Source organism: Hydra vulgaris, chromosome 07 (assembly GCF_038396675.1).
Source record: "Hydra vulgaris chromosome 07, alternate assembly HydraT2T_AEP".
NCBI lineage: Eukaryota > Metazoa > Cnidaria > Hydrozoa > Anthoathecata > Hydridae > Hydra > Hydra vulgaris.
Window position 1 is genome coordinate 30,542,840 of NC_088926.1, and position 22,774 is coordinate 30,565,613.

Genomic DNA, 22,774 nt, shown 5'->3' on the forward strand with positions numbered 1-22,774 from the left:
TGTGACTGTAACACAAATTACAGTCTCCTTGTGAAAGTTTGACCAACCATTCAGTGCTATATTTACAATATCTTCATTTAGAGCGTCTTTAATGTTACCCTTTTCTTTATCAAACACTATTGCTAAGAGTTTGTCAGCTACGTCCTTTCTTGTTGGGCCACTATAGCCTGGCCTCAACATCAACATAAGTTTTTGGAATTCTGGACGTTCAACTAATTGAAATGATGAATTTGTTGCAAAAATTATTCTTGCAATCTGCTCATCAAATACGGCTTTTTGACTCATACTTGTTCTAACAACATGTGACAATAACCCAGAACTTGTATTTTTATTTATTGGACTATTATTATTTATATTTTCTGTCCGTGATTTTTTTTGCTGATACATTTAGATAACATTTTTCTGATAATTTGAATTAAATAATACTAGTTACAAAAAAAAAATTATTATACAGTGTACATTATATCACATTCTGCATTGTTTTCGTGACAACATTTATTTAGATGCACTTTCATTCCTGCCACCAGACCCTGCAGTTCTTTTTTGCATATCCTACATCTTGCTTTACATCCTTTGCCACTTTTTGTTTCAAGCCTTTCAAATTTACACCACACTGGGTTAGATCTTCTTCCAGACATTTTTTTATTTTTGTTCACTATGTTTTAAATATTTTTGTTTCTGCAAAAATATAGCTAGATTTTTAAATTATTTCAGAGTAATATCTTAAATTTTGACAAACAATATTAAATGATTAACATAATATTTATCTAAACTTCTAAAAACTAAACTTTTAAAAATCTAAACTTTATATAATAAATATCCAGAAAATCCTTATACAATTGCATGGAGTGGATAGTTTTGTAGAGGTATAAGGTTAAAAGAAATGATTTTAGAATCCTGATTATACTTCTGACCTGCTTAACCACTGCATAATCTACAAAAAACGCAGTCAACTAATTTCATATTACTTTAAATTATAATAAAAGTTCATCAAATATTTTATTTAAATCAAAAAAACCTGATTTTTTCCGACCCTGCAGAAAACTGATTCGTAATTTTTTTATAAAGCTAATTTAATGCGCATGCTCACAATAAAATACTATGCGTGTTCTGAAGGCTTTTTTATCGCTTGATATGGATTTTTTTCAGATATTGGAAGATTCAGGTATAAAGAAACCAAATAATTTATTCATTCAAAAATATATAAAATTATTAGCAGTCCTTAGGCCACGATTGTTATGGGTAATTGAACAAAGCGAATTAACTTCAAAAATCCATTATTGGCAACTTAATCCGTTTTTTTTTTGTATAAAATCAATGTATGCTTTAGTGGCATTCAAAAACAACTAAGGAATTTATGTGCAAGCTATGGCCTTAGGAGACATTAATGCTCAAAGCACATTTAAGATTTCAAATTTAGCGGTATTTCTGGTATTAGAACCGTGATTTCTAGACAATTAGGTATTAGAACCGTGATTTCTAGACAACAAAAAGTGTAATCATAAGGAAATTTTATTTTTACTGACAATGACTCTTAAGTAAGGGCTGCCTCAAAAACAAAAGAAACTTTTAGCGCAGTTGATACAGCATTAAAATTGGCTGTACTAACCTTCAAAACAATGTTATATTTTAATTTTTACCTTAATGCATAATAAAAGCGCGTAAATGTAATTTTTTTTCGCTTGTTTAAAAAATAATTAGGTTGGATAAACCAACGTTGAGGGTGACTCAAATAAAAAAAGCATAAAATATACTATTTAAAAAAAGTCGGCTTATATAGTCAGTCTCAAATCAATTTTGATAAAAAAACAGGACTAATACTGCTCAAACTATTTTGTGTATTTTGGGTTTTTGTTACAAATAAAACTACAATTAAAAAAGATTTCATTTTGAAAAAAATTGTTGTTTAACAAATAAACTAATATACTGTAATATACTAATCTAAGTTTGACATTTTTATAAACTAAAATACTGTTGAAAAATCATCGTGAAAAATTGTAAATACAAATCATCAAAGATTACCACATGAATTTTTAAATAAGCAGAAAAACCATAAAAGATGTAAATGCTAACATAATCGAGGCTAAAAAAAGTGAGGCTAAAGTTATAATTTACTAATTATCAACATAACAAAAACAAAAACATAAAAAAAAAAATGAAAATAAATATAAAGTAAAGCAACAATTTTCTTTTCAACAATTTTAGAAAACTAAAAAATTTCTTACATAAGACAAAACTAGAAAACTCACTTTTTTTGTAACCTTGGTTACAAAATGTAAAATGTTTTTTCGATTACCAAGCTAATAAATTTTTTTAACTTTATAAATATTAAATTTTTATCCTAATTAAACAGAAGAAAATTAAAGAAACCTTTGATAATGAACCCAGATGACCTTGTTTTACTTGTAGTATTACTTGGTGTCGGTGTAGAAAAAGCTGGTGTCGGCGTAGCAGAAGCTGGATTGCCTATAACAGCAAGTAATTCAAAAACAAATGTTAACAAACATTGGTTGAGTTTAATAATAATACTTATTAAAAAAAATTGTAAAGTTATTAATTATACTAGAAAAGGAGAAAAAAACTTGTAGAGTTTTTTGCAGTATACCTTATATACTGTATATACAATGTATAAGGTATGCTGCAAAAACAGAATATCATTTTATTTATTTTACTTTTTCTCTGATATCACTTATAACAATACAAGGCAACCGTTATTCATAATGGTCATCATTGCAAACAATGTTGGCCTACTTAAACACATGTGCAAACCTGTTGCTCACAAGTCAAAAAAACTGTTTTTACAACTTTAAAATGGCCAAAAAAATGAGCAAACTTTCATTGTAAAAATGCTAGATAAAGAGGCTCATCAGTTTTAACACAATATTTATTAGATTAAGGTGAATGAATACAGAACAAAAATAAGTAGGAATGTTTATGAAAAGTTTAATAAATATTTAATTATGAAAAAAACTAAAAAGAAATGCAGAAAGCATAATACCTCACTCTTTGTGTTTTTAACTGATATGTATTATGCATCTGTATGTAAGAATAAGTATACATACATTACAATTGTTTATATATATTTTTCCCACACATAGCCCACAGGAAACTTTTCTGTAATAATATGGTGAGGCAATCGTTCTTTCTTAGTGTGGTTTTAAATGGTAGAAGTATCATAGGTTCAATATTTTTGGAGACATTTTTGATATGTGTAAATCACTTTCAAACTGCCTATCAACTGAATGAGTGCAAACTCCAAATCACTTTGATTTGTGAGATTGCACTAATATAATACTCACAGTGTTAAGTTGTATTTTTTTTATGAAATTGAATTTCAAAAATGTTTTCTCTTTTCTTCAAATTCCGATACAAAAAAACAATATACTTTTTAGTTAGAAAATGTGTTAACCTAATATGGTATTAAAATATTATTATTAGAACCAATAGAGACGGCATCAATGGTAGCTCTTAAAGAGGAGCGGTTATTATATAGCTGACATGCTTTCCACACATAGCCCACATAAAACTATTAGACGCAAATATAGTGCGGCCTTCCTTTATATTTACTGTGAATTTCAGTGGTATAAACATTATAGCCACACATGAATAAAAACAAAAAAAGAAAAAACTATAAACGTAAGAAAGAAGCAAAGCTAAACTAATAAATAGATAAACTAAAACAAATCAGCAAAGCAAAGATAATTCAAATTAAATTAGCAAAATAAAAATAAATAAATAAAAAAGAATAACATATGTAAACAAAAAAATTGTAGGCTCAGTTTTGTTAAGATCAGGTCTTTTTAAGATTCAGTCTCATTAAAAACCTGTTTTGTAAAAATTTAAATTTGTTAAGCGAAAAAAAAAAAAAAAAAAAAAATACATGAAAAATGAAGAGCCTAAACAAGATTTGTCAAAGCAAATTATAATTTATAAAACGTTATAAAGTTAAAAAGTTAAATATATCCCATTATAAAAGAGTTTGCTTAAACATTTTATACTTTAAAAGCATTATTACAAACTTCTTTGCTTAAATTTTTAAAAAAATTTAATTTTCGTTATTTAAATTTTATATTAAGTATATTTGTTATATTAAAAGTATTGTTATTAAATAACATATAAGTAAAATGATAAATTAAATATTAAACTTTTTCTTTTCTGAATTAACTTTATTTTATTTGAATTCTGAGTTTCTTTAAATGAGTCTTTTTCAGAAATCTGGGCAAATTTTTTTTAATATATAGTTCTGTATTACAAAACTGCCTTTTTAATTTTGAAGAGTATGTTTCAGGTTTTAATTTCCGAGTAGAGTTTTTATAGGAAAAAGTATGTTTTCACGACATCTTACACATGAGACTAATTTAATAAACTAGGTTGATCTTTTTTTTTTTTTTTTGGCAAAAACTAAGGGAATTTTTTTTTCTTTTATTTTTAACACTAAAATAAGTTCAAAATTTGTTTTTGAGGGATGTTTGTTAAAATATGTGTGTTCATTCTTCTATTTAGTATACCACTTTATTAGCATTATATTAAAACAACTTTTGTATTTTTTCTAAATATTCATATTTATATTTGAAAAATTCCAATAAGATAAATTTTTATTTGAATTTGTATTTGAAAATCTAAAATTAACATTTTTGTATCGGATCATATGCATTTGATCCCCTGATGATAGATCTATTATTATTTAACAAAGATAATAACAATTCATTTAATCTTGTTTTCATTATGAATGAGTCTTAATTAAACCTATACATAATGTTTAATACTTACAGTTTTATTTTTTCTTAACTTTAAATTATATTTTGTATATAAATAATTTATCTTACAGAATGTATTTTAACTTTTTATTTGGTTTAAAGAATATATTTTTATTTTATATATTTTTGATATAAATGTATTTTGAATTTAATTTAATTGTTTATTTTGTTTAAATTTAATTTATATAAAGATAAATTTATACTTGTAAATATTTTAGTTATTTTGCAAGTTATAGAAATTATGTATTAAACATTTTTTACCACAAACATGTTTTCTTAGCTGTAAAGTATAGGAACATATATATATATATATATATATATATATATATATATATATATATATATATATATATGTTCAAAAAATTTTTGAATTTCATTTTTAAGGTCCCCGGTTTTACAATTAAACATTGAAATAAAATATCAATTTTTTTGTCTATGAACTCAAAAAGGCATGAATATTAATTTGGAATTTGTTGGGAAGTTTACACTAAAAAAATATGTACTAATTTAGACCAAGAAAAATAGCTTAAAACGCAATAACTTAGTATAGTTTGTAAATATATTTAAATAGAATGGCGCCTACGATCGAATATAACTCACAGGTTTGTCTGTCACAAAAAAAAATTATTTTACTATTTATTCAAAAAAAAAAATTAGAAAAGATTAAAAAACGATTTTGTGCCATACTTTTACTTAAGCTAAGAACATTTTTTAATTATAAACTGCCATTTATAACTTTCACTTTATAATAAAAAATAAAAAGAAAATTTAGCAATATGTCCTCAGAAATGCATCCTTTTTGCTATAAAGAAACCATGAATTGATGGAGGATTTGACAGCAGCATATTTTACGACAAGCACATCAGGTTTGCAAAATAATATATAACTATAGTTTTTTCATTTTTACTGAATTTTAATTTTGCTTATATTAACTTGTTAACTTGACTCTTTTCACTCTGTTTCTGATATGAGGCTACATTAAAATTTTTTAAAGCAATTGGAAAAAAATTCAATAAATATGTTCTAGGAAACTATTAAATGATCTAGTTAAAAAAAAAATAAAAAAGGCAACACAGCAATACTTAGTTCAAAGGAGTTAGCATAAGGTCAAAAGATGGAAAAGAAGATATTTAACATTTATTGTGCGACAAGAGGAGCAAACTGAGAAAACTAAGTTTTTATCATCAGAACAAAGTGAAGTCTCTTCCGGTCAGGATTCTGACTATTCAGCAAATGAAATTAAATCAGGTTCTAGTGCTTCAACAGTATTACCTAAAGTATTTGCAAAACAAATTGCAATTACATGTGTTTCTAAAAACAACTCATCTAGAAATATGATGTACTTGCTCACTGACATTGTAGTTACTTCTGGGCGCAGCTTGACAGTTTTCTCTCTTTTTGAATCCACCATCAGACATGCAAAATAGAAATCAGTAAATACAAGTGCAGCTAAATATAGAGAAGTTATAATGAAGCTGTAAAGAAAAGTAATATTCCAATAATCGCACACTTTGAAGGAAATTTTTTGCAGGATACTTTTTTGTTTTGTACCAACAGTACAAAACAAAAAAGAGTTTTACAGTTATAGTAAATATCATAATGGTGATTTATAGTTTCTTGGCATGTCGCCAATAAAACACGGTACTGGTAAATCTCATTATGACACTTTAGTAAACATGTTGGATGAATATAAGCTAAGAACTTATATAAAAAGTCTGTGTTTTGACACAACTGCAATTAATACAGGAAAATATTCCAGCACAAACATCAGATTCTGTCAAACACAGCGCTCAATTATATTACAGCTTGCATGTCGAAAACATGTTTATGAGCTTCACTGTAAACATTGTTGGGAAAAAGTTCACATTGCTAAAATGCTTCTGAAAATCTGATGTTTAAAGTTTTCCAAGTTAATTGGAATGCAACAAAGGAAATATGGATTAATCAAATGTTGGAAACGTGGATAAATTAAAGTTCAAAAAGTTTGAAAAAGTTGCATTTAAAGGAACCTAGAAAAACCGATTTAAAAAACTGTTTAACTTTGCAAATATGCACTTGCCAATTTAGTATTTCCAAGAGGTGATTATAAAGATTTAGTAGAACTTACACTCACCTACTTATGTCTAGATGTAGGATTTAATGCTTATGCTCCAATATCAGTTTCCCATGAATGTTTTATGGCAAAGTCTATATATTAGCTTAAATTTCAAGTTTAAAAATAATCAGTTGCCCTATTAGTTGAAAGCTTGTTTACAAAAAAATCAGTAAAATGGCAGAATTTATTTTTATATTTTATACTATATGGTTTGCGCGTTCTTCTTTTGTTTCCTTTGTACCTTTTAAGAAAAAGTTGCAAAAGTTCTTTTCTCACAACCTGTTCCAACACACTATGAGAAGTCTGAAAATCCAATTCTTCCAAAAGGTCAAGACCTCACCCAGGAGAGACCACCTAGCTTGCCACAGTTGGTTGGTAGGAGCTTGTGGTTTATTTTTAGTATGTTAAATATGAGTAAAGACCATGATAAACCTTGACTAAACTGTCTTTTATCTTTTTGGGGCTTTATCGACTAATTTAAAACTTTCATTGAATTTGTTCGCCAAATATATGTGGTCATCAACTGCTTTGAACTGGCAATTAAACTTGTGTCAGAATTTGTTAATTCTGTTCACAATGAAGAGAAAAGACAAGATATAATGTTGGATTTTTCACTAAAGACATAAAGAAAGGTATGTTGAGTTATAGTTTTACAAACTGTTTGAAGAAAATTTTGTTTTGATTATTTACTAATTTATCTTTGTTGACCTTAACAATGTTGTTATATATTTTTCTTAGCAGAAAATTTATTTTTTTACCATAACTATCCCAGCTACTTGAGATTGAACAAAATAAAATTGTTTCATTAAAACACATATTTTGCAGCGCCTATATAAAAATCTAATCAAATTTTATGTAAAAATAAAACTTTAAGGCAAATGGTACATACTACTGTGATCAAAAAGTAAGGTGAATTTTTTTATAAAATGAAAAATCTTTATTTATTCTTCCAAATCTGTATCGTCCCCCTCAAAATAATCCCTCCCGGCCCCAATGCACTTTTGCCAACGTTTTTTCCAGTCTTCGAAGCATGCTGAAAAGTCCTCGGTAGGGATAGCCTTCAATGCGCGTGCCGATTCATGTTGGATTTCTTCAATGGACTCAAAACGATTTCCCCGGAGTGGTCTCTTGAACTTTGGGAACAGCCAGAAGTCACACGGTGCTAAGTCGGGTGAATACAGTGGTTGTGGAGCAACATGGGTAGAGTTTTGGCGAAAAACTCACGAAGAACCAGTGCTGTGTGCGAAGGCGCATTATCGTGGTGCAAAATCCAAGAGTTATTGGCCCATAATTCCGGTCTCTTTTTGTGAATAGCTTCACGCAAATGTCGCATAACGCTTAAATAATATTCCTTGTTGACAGTTTGGCCAGTTGGAAGGAACTCGTAGTGCACGACACCACAATAATCAAAGAAAACAGTCAACATGACCTTGATTTTTGAGCGACTTTGACGTGGTTGCTTCGGTCTCGGCTCGCCTTTTTCACGGTATTCACTCGATTGGTCGGTTGTTTCAGGGTCGTATGCGTAGACCCAAGTCTCATCGCCAGTAATAATTTGTTTGTAGACGTCTTGATAGTCAGAAAGCATTGCTTCACACGTTTTAACGCGACGCTCGTTTTCAAAGAAATTGAGAAATTTCGGCACCAAACGTGATTTGAGTTTTCTGAGGCCCAAATGATCCTTCAAAATCGCTTGCACCGACCCAAATTATATTCCAACCATGTCAACAAGGTCTCGAATGGTTAACCGACGATTTGCAAGCACCAATTCTTTGATTTTGTTGATGTGGCGATCATCAATCGAAGTCGATGGTCGTCCGGAGCGTTCCAAGTCATCAACACGTTCTCGGCCTTCTTTGAAGTCTTTGTACCACTTGTAAACATTTTTTTGAGACATAGTCTCTTCACCGAAGGCCTTTTGCAACATTCGATACGTTTCAGCAGCAGAAATATCATTCCGCAAACAAAATTTAATAGCACTTCTTTGCTCAACAAAATTAGACATCGTGAAAATCGCCGAATGCACTTTTGGTACTTCAGAAACAAGCGTAAACAAAAAAAAATAATTATGAGTTTGACATGTAATTTGGCGCAAATGTTAATGACATTCCTACCAACTTAAAAATAAAAAATATTGGACGATTCGAATAAGGCGGAAAGTTTAAATTAAAAATTCACCTTACTTTTTGATCACAGTAGTACATATTCTGTAAAAAAAATAAGTAAAATGGATGGAGGGGTGGGGAGAAACTAATCCTCTGCCGCTCACTGCTAGCCCTCCTATAGGGTGTTCCTATATTAGAAATTATTTTTAAAATTGAATTTTGACTTAAATTAGTCTTCGTAAACAAGAATTAGATAAAATTTGTCAAGGAAAGTTCAAGAGATAAAAAAATTAGTTAATTGATATATCAATAAAATTATGTAAAATTAGAAAGTTTCACCCATTTTTCCAAGGTCAAAATAATGCACTTTATTAAAAACTTAACTTTCCAACCAATTCCAAATCAATATTTAAACCTTAAAGAGTTTATAGAAAAAAAAAAAAGGTATTTTATTTCAATGTTTAAAGTCTTCGCTTTTCGGTTAAAAAAGTGGGGATTTTGGGGCACTAATTGTATATATATATAAATGTATATATATATATATATATATATATATATATATAAATTTATATATATATATATATATATATATATATATATGTATATATATATATATATATATATATATATATAAATGTATATATATATATATATATAAATATATATATATATATATATATATATATATATATATATATATATATATATATATATATATATATATATATATATATATATATATATATATATATATATATATATATATATATATATATACAACCCTCGGAATAAGGGTCGGCATTTGGCAATGACCTAACTGCCGACCTGAAAGTGTTTGAGTTTGGCAAAAAATTGCCGATCTCGTTTCTATGTTTTATGGTAAGACCTTTGTGTCAAATAATTTTTGCCGACCTGATGCCGACCTCTAAAAGATTGAGGTCGGCAAATTATTACCTCATTTTTCCTAATTCCGAGGGTTGTATATATATATATATATATACACACACACACATATATAAACATATATATTAATTTTTATTCAAATCTTAATTTAATATAATTAAAAAAATAAAATTAATAAATAATGAAAAACCTTAAAAGAAATCATTGCCTTTTTTAAATTATTAAAAGATTTTGTTTTTTTACTCACTTGGCATGCCATTATTAGTCCAATCTATAGTATAATTAGTTGAGAACTTGTCATTGTGGTGTCTTAACAATCCCTGGCCTAAAAAAATAGACAAAGGATTTCAAGTGCACATTACAAATTTATCAACTTTTTCAAAATAAAATTTGACAATACAATTTTATAAAATAAATAAATTCTTTTAAATTTATCATTAAACTGTAGAGATAAATATAATAGTTTAAAGACTCTTAGTCATTCTTAGAGTGGCAACAGATTTCAAAATACCTTGCTACCTAACAGCATCAAAACCATTAAAATGAGTTTTAGAGCTATATTCTCGTTAAAAGGCACAAACAAGAACCCATAAATAACCTGATTTCTAAATTCAAGAAATGATGAAGAATGCATAGTTTTTATGAGTCAAGAAGAATTCTGACAAAAATTTTGTCTTCTTTGAAATCACTCTCTGAATGTAGTTTTAAACTTTTTTTATTATGAACCAAATACAAAGTTATACATACATGTGTCATTGCTAAAAACTTTTTTATTTTCATATGTTATTTAGTTAAGATATGTAGTTGTTTTTTAAAGCATAAAAATAGATATCATACTTGTTAGATTATTTCCGTATGCTAATGCAGCTATGTACTGTGTATCATTAAGTGGAAGCAAACTGTCAGCATACATCCCTACATCTAAAGGACGCGAGTACCTTAAAAATAAACATAATTATCAATTTATAGTTTATAGTTACATAATGGAAAATGCAATGTTTATGGATGGTGTTTATATATACTTATAACTATACTTAAAAGTAATAACAAACTTGCAGACCTATTGTATCTCATTTATTGTAAACATTGATGCTTTCAGCAGACACATAGATACATACATGGTTGCTTTTAGTAAATACATTTATTCATACATATATACAGTCACGGACAAAATTAAGTAACATTGTTGATAAAATCGAAACTCAAACAATAAAAACAAAACTATTTACGTCTGGATCTACATAACTGCAATAACTTTATGTTTTTCTTTAAATTTGATTCCAAAGAGAAAAAAAATATTTATAAAAAATATTTTTGCAATGATTTAACTCTTTAAATCATTGCAAAAGTAACTCTATTAAATGAAATTCGCTATCTTACAATTTTTCTGTCCAAAACAAATGTGACAAAAGTAAGAAACATATAATGTTTTGTCAATAACTATTTATTAAAAATGATTATTATGAAAAACATTTTGTTAAAGTTATTAAAGGTAAGCATTTTAAACTATATTTTTTGGAGTTTATTTCAAGAAAAAGTAAAACTAATAATAATGGTTTATCATCAAAATTATTCATTGGACATCAGATCTCGGGTGATTTGTGATCGGAAAAAGGGCCTAACCAACAAGCAATGTGCTAAAAAATAACAAATATCAGTAAGTGGTGTTAAAAAGATGTGTATAAAGTATTAAACAACTGGTTCTGTTAAAAATCAGAAAAGACTTGGTCTCCCCCCTAAGAAATGATACAAGAACTGATATGTAAATTGCACGGATAGCAAAAACAAATTCAACAATAACCTAAGGACAGATTGTTGAAAATCTTAAAATAAACGTTTCCAGTCAAACTGTACAGAGAAGACTAAATTCAAGTGGTTTAATAAACTGTCTTCAAATAAGTAAACCCCTCATTAGTGGTATAAACAAAAAAAAAATGTTTAGCATTTGCAAAACTGCATACTAAGGGTGAGGCATTTTGGAACTCAGTGTTATGGTCTGGTGAGAGTAAATTTCAAATATTTTGGCTTAAAAAAACAACAAAGAGTTTGGCACAGACTTGACCTTGTGATGCACTCTTAGATAGAAATCTTAAAAAAACGGAAGTGGCTCACTCATGGTTTGGGGATGCTTCGCTTCAAATGGCGTGAGAAGGCTGGTGAACATTAAAGGTATAATGATAGGACAATTGTATGTTGATTTGCTTTCAAAAAATGTCAATTCCCTAAAGAATTGAATTTAAATCGCAAATACTTTTTTCAAAAAGACAACGACCCCAAGCACACCAGCAAAATGGTACAACATTTCCTCAAAAAAAGTAAAGTTAACATCCTTAAATGGCCACCACAAAGCGCGAACCTTAACCACATTGAAAATTTATGAGGAATTTTAAAATCTAAAATACCTCTTTCGAAACAAACAAATATCAAAGAATTTTATAAGGTTTTAAGTAAAACTTGGAATTCAATTGGTGCTGACATCATGTCAAAATTTTTAAAAAGCATGCCAATACGTTTAGAAGTAGTTGTAAAAGCAATAGGTGGCGCAACAAAGTACTAAATTAAAGATCATACATGATAGATGTTCTTACTTTTGTCACATTTATTTTGCACAGAAAAATTGTACTATAGCTTATTTCATTTGACAGAGTTACTTTTGCAATGAGTTAAAAAAAGTTATAACTATTTTTTTCTCTTTTGAACCAAATTTAAAAAAATGTATAAAATTTTTGCAATTACGTAGATCCCGATGTAAATAATTTTGTTTTTATTGTTCGAGTTTTGATTTTATCAACAATGCTACTTAACTTTGTCTGTGACTGTACATACATACATACATACATACATACATACATACATACATACATACATACATACATACATACATACATACATACATACATACATACATACATACATACATACCTACCTACCTACATACATATACATATAAACATGGTTTGTTCAAACAATGGTTTGTTCCTTATTTAACTCACAGCAATCAAAAATAAAAAGTTTAACTAGTATAAAAAGTATAGTAAAGTATATATATATAGTATAGTAAAGAAAGTTTAACTAGTATATAAAGTATAAAAATTAACTAGTATATAAAGTATTTTTCTAGATCATAAATGGAGCATGCAAGACTATTTTATTGATATTATATTTTGGTGAATTATGTGGTTAATAAACTATCCAATACCACTTATTTGTATTGATGGATTAATTTGATTGCACATTTAATGACCTACAAGAACTTAGATTAGATTTCGATTTATATATTTTTTATTTATTAATTTTTTATTTATTTTTTTGCTTGAATTTAAAATTTTTTGCTTGAAAAAAACTTTCTGACAATGTGTAAAAAAAAAAAAAAAAAACTCAAAAGACTGTATTTATTAAAATACGTCGTGACCAATTGGTTTAGCAAGCTATTCTAAGCAAATTTTCAAAAAAATAAAAAATAAATACAAAAATCAAAGTAATATTTTTGTTAAATATATATCTTGATATTCCAACTACAAAAAATCAAATAATCAATGGTTGTTTAATGAGTTGGAAATTTTAAAGTTATAGTTTTTATTAAAGTCAAAATGAACAATATAAAAATGAATTAAATAAAGATTCCTTGAGTAAAAAACTGACAACACATGATATAAAAAGCAGGGGTATTCAAAAGTTAGGTAATGGAAATATATTTACTAACAAATAGGCAATTTTTTACAGACTATAATAAAGAAATAAAAAACTTTTTTTTTTATTTTAATTATTTTTTTACCTTGCACTGGCCTCATCAAGTTTTTAAAAAACTTTTTTTTTATAAATTGCATAATATACTGGGAAAAAAGTAAAAATACTAGATTTTATCTTAACAAATGTTATTTAAAAGACAAACCAAAAGTTATCATTAGAGGTTCATTCTCATGCTTTGCGCCAGACCTGAAACCATTGACACTTTTTACCGGTTGCAACCAATCAATCAATGAAATCCATGTTTTTCTTGCAGTGGGTCTTCTGATGAAAATAGAATTCTGATTTTTTTTATGTATGCTTAAATAATCTATAGAAACATAATAGTTAACAGAGAGTTTTGTTTAACTGCCTATAAAAAAAAAGAAAGAAAGGGGAGGGGGATGAGACCACCCCAGTTAATCTCTGAAAAATAAAGGGGGAGGGAGATCTTTCTCAACCCTTTTTGGTTATTTCTATTTATCTATATTTTCTCATTATTAGAAACAACCAATAAGGATTGGAAGGGATTTAGCAGTATTAGCAGGAAAACAGAAATGTGTTTAACAAGAAAAAATATGATTGCATCATTACTAATGACGTAATCATGTTTTTCTGGTTAAACACGTTTCTGTTTTCTTGCTAATAATGATGAAATCTTGAAGTCATAAAAAATTTAAAAATAGATAAGACTTGTTTAGTAATAATAGAAGAAGATTTGTAGAGAGTTGTAAGTGAATTTTAATATAAAAATTAAATATTCTTCTGTGATTTAGCTACTTTGTAATTTGTATTTGTATAGTTGTTATAGTACTTGTAAAATTTTTTTTGAATCAAATGGCAAATATGCAAGATATTCAATGTAAATCATTTAAATTTTTCTTAAAATTAAAAAATGAGAACAAGAAAAAGAGAATTAGAGCCTGTTGACAGTGGTAGTGGTTGTTTCAGCTCTCACAAGCCCAAAAAAAGCTGCTAGAGTACCAAAATAGAGAATAATTTTTTGTTGTTGAAAAGTCTTCAAAATTGATGTCTGTTATGCTTCATCTCAAGATTGATCTTTTGAAGCACCTGATGTATCTCCAGGAAAAGAAACCACAGAACAAAAAAATTGACTCGCTGATATTTTGCCAGCTTGGTTTCAGGTAGGCAATTTGTTCTAAAATAAAGTGTACTTAAGCCAAATAATTTTCAATTTAAAACTACAATTTAAATGATAAATATTTTAAAAAAATAGCAAAATATGTATACGGTAACCTTTTGCTTTTTAACCCTAAACGGCGCTTTGTAACGATATCGTAGCGCACTGGTTTTTACCCTGTAAAGCTGGGAAATGATGTGATTGTTTGAATTTGTTTAAGCCCACGTATTTCATTGGCTTTAGAGAAAACATGTGATGCTGGGTAGTCAATTATAGAGAGAAATGCATACTTGAGCTGTCATCATCAGTGAGACGTGAACAATTAAAGTGTTTTGTGTGTTTATCCTTTGTTTATGACTGCTTGGAAGCCAAAATTTTAGAGGTAAGTGTTTGATATAAATATATCTTTTTATGTACTGCTCGTAGAGTATAATGGTACAAAAAAAAGTTTATTAATTATATTTTTATGAACACAATGACTAAAAATGCATTCGTGACGAATTCGTTGAGGTGGTAAAAAAAGGTACTTTTTATAGAAAATTTGGTTCCTATTTTCATAGCTGTAGTTATATCAATTACCATGGAATGGCTGCTGTAAAAACTACAATACTGCATTTTTAAATATTGTAGGGATTATATGATTAGTGTATTTATGTTTTTGACAGTTTTTTTTCCTTCGCTCCTCCTCCCCCCCCCCCCCCCTTATAGGATTTATTTATGTAATGTCATTGAATTTTTTGAAGATGGTAAAGATTGATGGATCAATATTTTCATACAATATACTGTGTAACTAAATAGGCTAACTTTGCAGGTTTTGCATATTATTATATACTATTGAAAATTATTATACAGTAATAATAAATATATTCCTAACATTTTTTTCTATATCGATTTATTTTCAATATTTTCTAAAAGTACTTACTATAAACGTAGGCAACCTGCGTATGTAAAACTATGCTTTAAATTATCAGAATAGTCTACTATAAAAGTACAATTTTCTTTTATTTTTAGGCAAACAAGTTAGGGATACTATGGCATCTTTCAATTCAAAACTCTTTTACGGAAGGAAGAAAGGAGTTGCTGCGCCAATTCCAATTGACTCTGATCCTGATGACAGCTCATCCTCTGATGAATCAGAAAATGAAGCTGAACCTACAATTCCTTTTGAAGCGTTAGAACAAGATTCAGACTCTTCCGTTAAGCATAAATTAATTTACTTCAATGACACAAATTAATTAATTTCCGCATTATTTACCTATCATAGGCCTATTTCTGAATATAGAAATATTTACTTATAAATGGAATTTTTTCTGTGTAGATGATTCAGAAGTTACAGAAGAAAGTGAAACCGAAAATCCAGATGAACCTGATGAACAAAATGGTCCCACTGCGGCTGCCACATCGAATGGTCCTAGAGGTAATCATAATAAAAAAAGACCCCAAATTTGGAAAAGAAAGGATCCAGATGAAATACCCACTATTAATGTTCCATTCACTGGAAAACTATATGAAGGTCAGCCCGTAAAAGAACCAATTCAATATTTACTTGATATATTGGATGATTAAATTTTATCAAACATTATTGTAGAGTCAAATCGTTATGCCCTACAATGTGAAATAAATAGGCCTCTAGATGTAAATGAAAAGGAAATTGAGCAGTTCTTTGGAATAATTTTATTGATGTGTATTGTAAAAATGAGTTGTAGTCGAATGTATTGGGATAGAGAGATGCGTTATGATAAAGTAGCAGATGTCATGAGTCGTAGGAGATTTGAAAATATAAAAAAAAATCTTCATGTGGTCGATAATGAGAAACGTCCTAAAAACTGCTCAGATAAACTTTTTAAAATTAGGCCTTTAGCTGATACATTAAATGCAAACTTCTCAAAAATGGTTCCAGGGGAACATTTATCTTCTGATGAACAAACTGTGCCTTTAAAAGGTAAATCGGGGCTCAAGCAATATAATCAAAAGAAGCCCAAGAAGTAAGGCTATAAAATATTTGTGTTATGCGGGGTAGATGGACTAATCAATAATTTTGAGATTAATGATGATTTATGAGATTTATGTCATCAGGAAATATTGTACTGAGACTTCTTCAAAACATTCCTAGGAATGTAGGACACAAAATATATTGTGACAATTGGTTCACAGGTATGAATCTTGTATCAATTTGTGAAAAGAAGTTATTCATTATGTTGGCACAGCTCGGTTGAATAGATTACCTAGTTGCAATGTGCCAAATGATAAGGAACTCAAAAAGAAAGGGAGAGGTGCGACTGTTATTCATACAACTCTCTTTAATGATGTTGAGGTGCGAGCAATAAAGTGGTATGATAACTGTGGGGTAATGTTAGTTTCTACTTATGCTGGCATAGCACCCCTTGGCAAAATAAGTCGTTATGACAGAGTGACTAAAAGAAGAATTGATGTTGATTGTCCGGATGTTGTGAAACTTTACAACAAGTGTATGGGAGGAGTGGACCTGCTAGACATGCTCATTGCCCTTTATAGAAATCCAGTACGATCAAAGAAATGGTATCATCAGATAATTTTTCATTTACTTGACACCATAGTCGTTCAAACATGGAACACATTCAGGCGAGACGCAAGACTTAGCGGAATAACGGATCCTAGAAAGATTATAAAACTTCAAACATTTAAATATCAAATAGCCCTGTGTCTTACTCGTGAAAACAAAGTTCCAACCAAGCAAGGTAGACCATCAATTGATGTTGATGAGGTTCAGAGAGCAAAGGTTTCTAAGGGAGGTGGAGGAGCTGCAACTAAAATTCCCCCTAAACCTATTCGAAATGATCAATTCGGTCATTGGCCAATTGTAACAACAAAAGGGAGATGCAGATTTCCAAGTTGTAAGGCAGCGCCAGTAATCAAGTGCACTAAGTGCGATGCTTATCTATGTCTTAATTCGACATCTAACTGTTTCATGAAATTTCATGGAGTATAACCTAATGTATTATAAATATTTTTATAAAACAGACCTATAAAAAGCTTGTTTTAGAAAAAGGATTTCAAATTACAGTATTATAATTTACCTAGTCCTAAATACCTAATATATACGGTATTTGTTACTAGACAGTTTGAGCTAGTTCAAATATCACGAGTGCTTGAAGGAATCAATATTTTTTTTATTATTTATCTAGTCAATATGAATTGTTGTTCAAATTTTTTTTGCAATTTTGTTACAAATAAAATTAATTTTCAGGACCAATTATGATGTTTTGCATAATTTAGTTTTTATAACTGAATAAATAATTACTGCAACTAGCGTCAATAAAAATATATGAATTTACTAATTTTTTAATTTCTAAATTTTTAAATATTTTTTTCCTTTTCTGCTCACTGTGACGAAAAAGTCACGCACCCAAATTTTCGCCCCCCCCCCCAAATTTTTATTTTATATGTTTGTTTGTTTGCTTTTTAGGGACTGTTTAAAGTTAATTTCAAGACTTATATAATTTTTCTCTTCTAGTTACAAAAATAGCGCGGTTAAGGTTTAAAGAGAACTGTATGTACCACAGTAAGAGCGCAGTGTCAAAATGAATGCATTTTAGAATCTCTCATGTTTAGGTGGTATAAATCTGGATTCCCAGTTATTAGTGCTTGTAGGCTGATCATGAATATCAGGGTATGTATCACAAAGTATATGAATCTAATGAAGTCACAGCACAAGACAAGCCAAGGATCAATCGCTTCCAGGAAAGAGTTTACTGCTTCATTAAGAGGTAAGTGTAATTTTCATAAACTAACATAAATTATAACAAATAACTGGATTTGAACATTCTGGAATTACTTACTGATCATAACAACAAAGAAATTGTCATTTTATTATATCAACTAACATAACTTGCTATACTTTTTAAAGGATTATTTTGGGCAAGCACTGACAACAAGACACTCATTAAAGCTATCAAGATGGATAAGTTTATATTCAAGGAAGACAAAGCAAATGACATTGCCTTCATCAGAGATCAGATAACAGATCCCGAGATGTGTATCAAAGATCTGGACAAAGCCAAAGCTGACTATTCAAATCAAAAAGAAAAGAGAGATCAAGAAAGGTGACTAATAGAATACTTCTAATATAGATGCCCAGGATTTTGTACTTAATAATTCAAATTCATCTGTTACACTTAGTTCAGGTAGCAGTGAATATCAGCCTAGTCCTGCCAAAAAACAAAACACATCAAATTCTCAATCTCAACATATTGGCGTTAGCAAAGACACCATACATAACACAATCAGAATAGCTCTGGGAGCCAATATATCTGCCATAACAAAGTTGGTTATTGAAGGGAGAGTTAATCTAGATAAGCTGCCTCTTTCATATTCAAGTGTATATAGAATGAAAAAAAAGATACTTGATGAAGATTTTGAAAAATTAAAAAAATTATTGCAGTATCACATTAACCACAAAGATGGCAAGCTTGAAATACATTTTAATGGCAAAATAATAAAGGATTTAATACCTGATCACTGTGATAAAGCAAAGGACAGGATCTGTGCACTTGAAAGTTTTGATGGCAAGAATTGTATGCTAGGTGCACCAGGCATTGACTCTGACACTGGCCTAAACCAGTTTAATGCAATCAGTGACCTTTTGAAGGAGATGAACTTAGCTGAAAATGTCCACTCTATATGCTTTGATACTACCAGCAGCAATACTGGCTGCTGGTAGTATCAAAATGTTTAGTAGCATTTTTTTGATTGCGTTACAGTATCTAGATATAGGGAACATTCAATAAAAACATAATAAAATTTTAAACTGGTAGAGAGATGACTACCATGAGCTAGCAGAGTTATGTCTTATTTACCTGGACCCAAGCTTTATCTGCAAGTTTAAGAAACCTGGTGCTATGCACAATCCCAGATTCATGGCCAAAAGTATTTATTACCTGAAAATTCTCCTTCCTAAAGATTCTGTGCAAAAGCTATAGATCTGGATTCAGCTCTCATTGTCAGGATGGGCAAGTTTATTGCTATCTTCTATGCATGTAAGTTTCTGACTAATTAGAAACCAGACATTACTCGGTTACAGGTATTCAAACAAAATATAAATATTAAGTTTAAATATAAATTGAATATTACTAAATTTCATGCATTAAAACTATAAATTTATAAAATTACAAAACTATATAATTTTTTCTTTATCAGGACTTGAATTCTATTTGGAAAATGTCCAGGTATGTTGAAGATGATCTGCTGCAAATGCAGTGCTCAAATTACGGGGAAACCATAGCTGGTACCTGGATCCAACTGTTGTTCCTATTGTGCTGGCAAATTCAGATGATTTATTAACTGAACAAGAAAAGGGAGGATTGCCAAAAAGCTCTATAACATACTCTTACCAAATGGCTATGACATGGATAGACATAAAAATAAAGGTTTCTTACCTGAAATAAAAGACATGTCTGTACACGACAAGCAGCCAGAACTGGTTAATTTCATCACTGCTGAATTGTGGCTAATTTTTGAGATTTTAGGCCATGACAAAACAAAGTCCAAATGTATGATTTATCCAGCTGGAATATCGATTCTAGAATATCGATTCTGATTTTTTAAAGTTCCAGTCGCATGTCAAAAACTTGGCTGTCGTCTGTCGTCAAAAAAAATTAAAAAAGAAAAAAAAAAAAAGTTTTTCATTTCTTTATTAAATCTGCAAAAAATTGCCTCTTTGTTAGTGAAATTTTTCCATGTCCTAACTTTTGAACACCCCTAGTGAAAAGCTGTAAATTGTACAAAGCTCAAAAAACTTGTATATTGTAAAAGAGACAAAAAGATATTTCTCAAATTTAGATAAGTGAAACAAATTTGTTTTTATGTATGATAAGAATAGAATAATAATAAATTCTTCTATTTGTATGCTCTTAGGGCACGGAGCTATGGATGGGTTAATAATTTTATTATAAATTTTAAATTTCTTATATACAAAGTTATTCTCTCCATAACACGCTCTTCTAATTTAGTTTGAAAAAATAATAATAAGCAATTACAACATTAAAAAATTAAAAAAATACAGAGCATCTGTTTAAAATAAACTTTTTTAAATAATTTTAAAAATTTTTAAAAAAAGTGAAACTATTTGTAATGATTGTTACACAAACAATTCCCTTTGGACAATAGTTTCTAACAATTGTTTAGAATAACAATTAGCAATTGCATAATAAGTAATTCCCTTTGGAGAATTACACAGAAAATGATTGCTAAAGTATTCCCTATGAAACTGATTCTGCACGAGGAATTCTCACTTAAGTGTTGTAGCGCTAAACTCAATAGAGGTTGAAATAACGGCACAAGCAGACTACACACAATTAATATAATAATTAGTTGTAATGATTTAGCATATAAGTATAGAAATAAATATCAAACAGATATTAAAGCAATCCTCTTTCCTATAAATAAAAATACGAAAAATTGCATGTTACTAGAAGTGGGGTGGAGAATTTTACAAAAAGATTTTGGAAAGTGCTTATCTATAAAAAGAAAAAAGAAAATGGAATACTTATTACTACAGCCGAATGAAATGGACTTCAATCAATCCAATTTTGCTGTTACATGGAAAAAATGGAAACAAACTATGCAGTTGTATCTAAAAGCAGTAATGTCAAATAAATCTGAAGAAAGATAATACAAGACATTCTTATTTATTATTGGTGAAAAAGGAAGTGAAATATTCTTCACATGAACTTGGAATAAAACAGATGACAATGGTGAAATTGATGACATCACCGTAAAAAAACTGTTTGAAAGATTGGAAGAATACTGTTTACTAAAAAGCAATTAACATATGCAGAGCTGAAGAAGTTTCAAATGTAGAAATCAAATCAATTACACATGAAAAAGATATTGATGTGGTAAAGAAATTCATAAAGTCAAGACAAGTAAATATGACAATTGGATAAATACCAAAATAGAGCAAATTTGTAAATAAAAAAAATGTATCAAAAAGCAAAACAGACTTGGTTGAGTCAAATAAACAAAACTGGAAACAAATGAATAATGGTTCAAATACAAAACAACAACAAAGGCAATGCAAGAAATGCAATAAAACACACGAACAAAAAAACTGTCCAACATTTGTCAACACCATCGATTTTTTTTGTTACATTTGGCACAAATGTAACAAAATAAATCATTGGGCTTGCTGCAAATCAAAAACACACAGGAAAATTGCACTGCTGAAAATCATGTTGAATCTGTATCATCTGGTGAAATGAATTGTAAAAAAGAAGCTTTAATAATCTTTAAAATTATAATAAATTGGTACATGGAAAAATCGAAACTGGAGCTGGAGTTGATGTTAGTAAATAATATTCCAGTACTAGGAACATCAAAAATAATGTGTTACTACAAAAGTTATAAAAAGTTGGTTAAATTTTATGTAGTGGAAACAACAAGCAAACTCGTTTTTAGCTTACAAACTTCCCAAGACTTGCAAACTATCAAACTACTAAATGAAGTAGACACAAACGAAACTAAGTGCTGACAGCAAAAAGAAATATATGCTCTAAACAATTGAAGGAAAAAGGAAAAAGGAAAAGCGTTAAAAGAACAAATACTAAATATGTATACAAATTTATTTAATGGGTTAGGTGTGATTGGATCTGAACATCATATTTAGTTGAAGAATGACTCAAATCCTGTTATTTATTCCTCAAGCAAAATTTATGTCACCTTGAGAAAAAAAAATAAAAACTGAATTGGATGAAATGGAAAAAAATTGGAGTAATAACAAGAGTAGATGAACCAACAAAATAGGTAAACTCACAAGAATACTCAAAAAACAACAACAAAGGAATTAATGATATCAAGTGAAATACCAAATTATTCATTTTAAATTGTAAGAACTGGTTTATTTCACTGGAATAATCAGGATTTTATAATAATGGTCGACTATTACATGACTATTACAATGTCGTTATTGGGAAATCGAAAGATTACAAAACAACCAATCACAAACAGTGATAAAGAAACTAAGAATGATCTTTTCCTGAATATGCATACGGCAGCTAAAACCGAGCAAAAA

The 22,774-nt window shown here is 28.8% G+C and overlaps 1 protein-coding gene across 1 annotated transcript in view; it reads right to left on the minus strand.

Annotated features, from left to right (window-relative positions):
- Positions 1 to 1,872: 1,872 nt before the first annotated feature.
- Positions 1,873 to 22,774, minus strand: part of LOC100215974 (uncharacterized) — a 48,432-nt gene continuing 27,530 nt past the window's right edge. The window contains exons 6-9 of the mRNA XM_065801621.1: positions 10,698 to 10,798; positions 10,108 to 10,185; positions 2,371 to 2,466; positions 1,873 to 2,083 (exon numbers count right to left, since the gene is read on the minus strand). Of these exons, the coding sequence (XP_065657693.1) occupies positions 2,034 to 2,083; positions 2,371 to 2,466; positions 10,108 to 10,185; positions 10,698 to 10,798 (325 nt within the window). The 3' untranslated portion in view covers positions 1,873 to 2,033. The remainder of the gene's footprint in view (positions 2,084 to 2,370; positions 2,467 to 10,107; positions 10,186 to 10,697; positions 10,799 to 22,774) is intronic.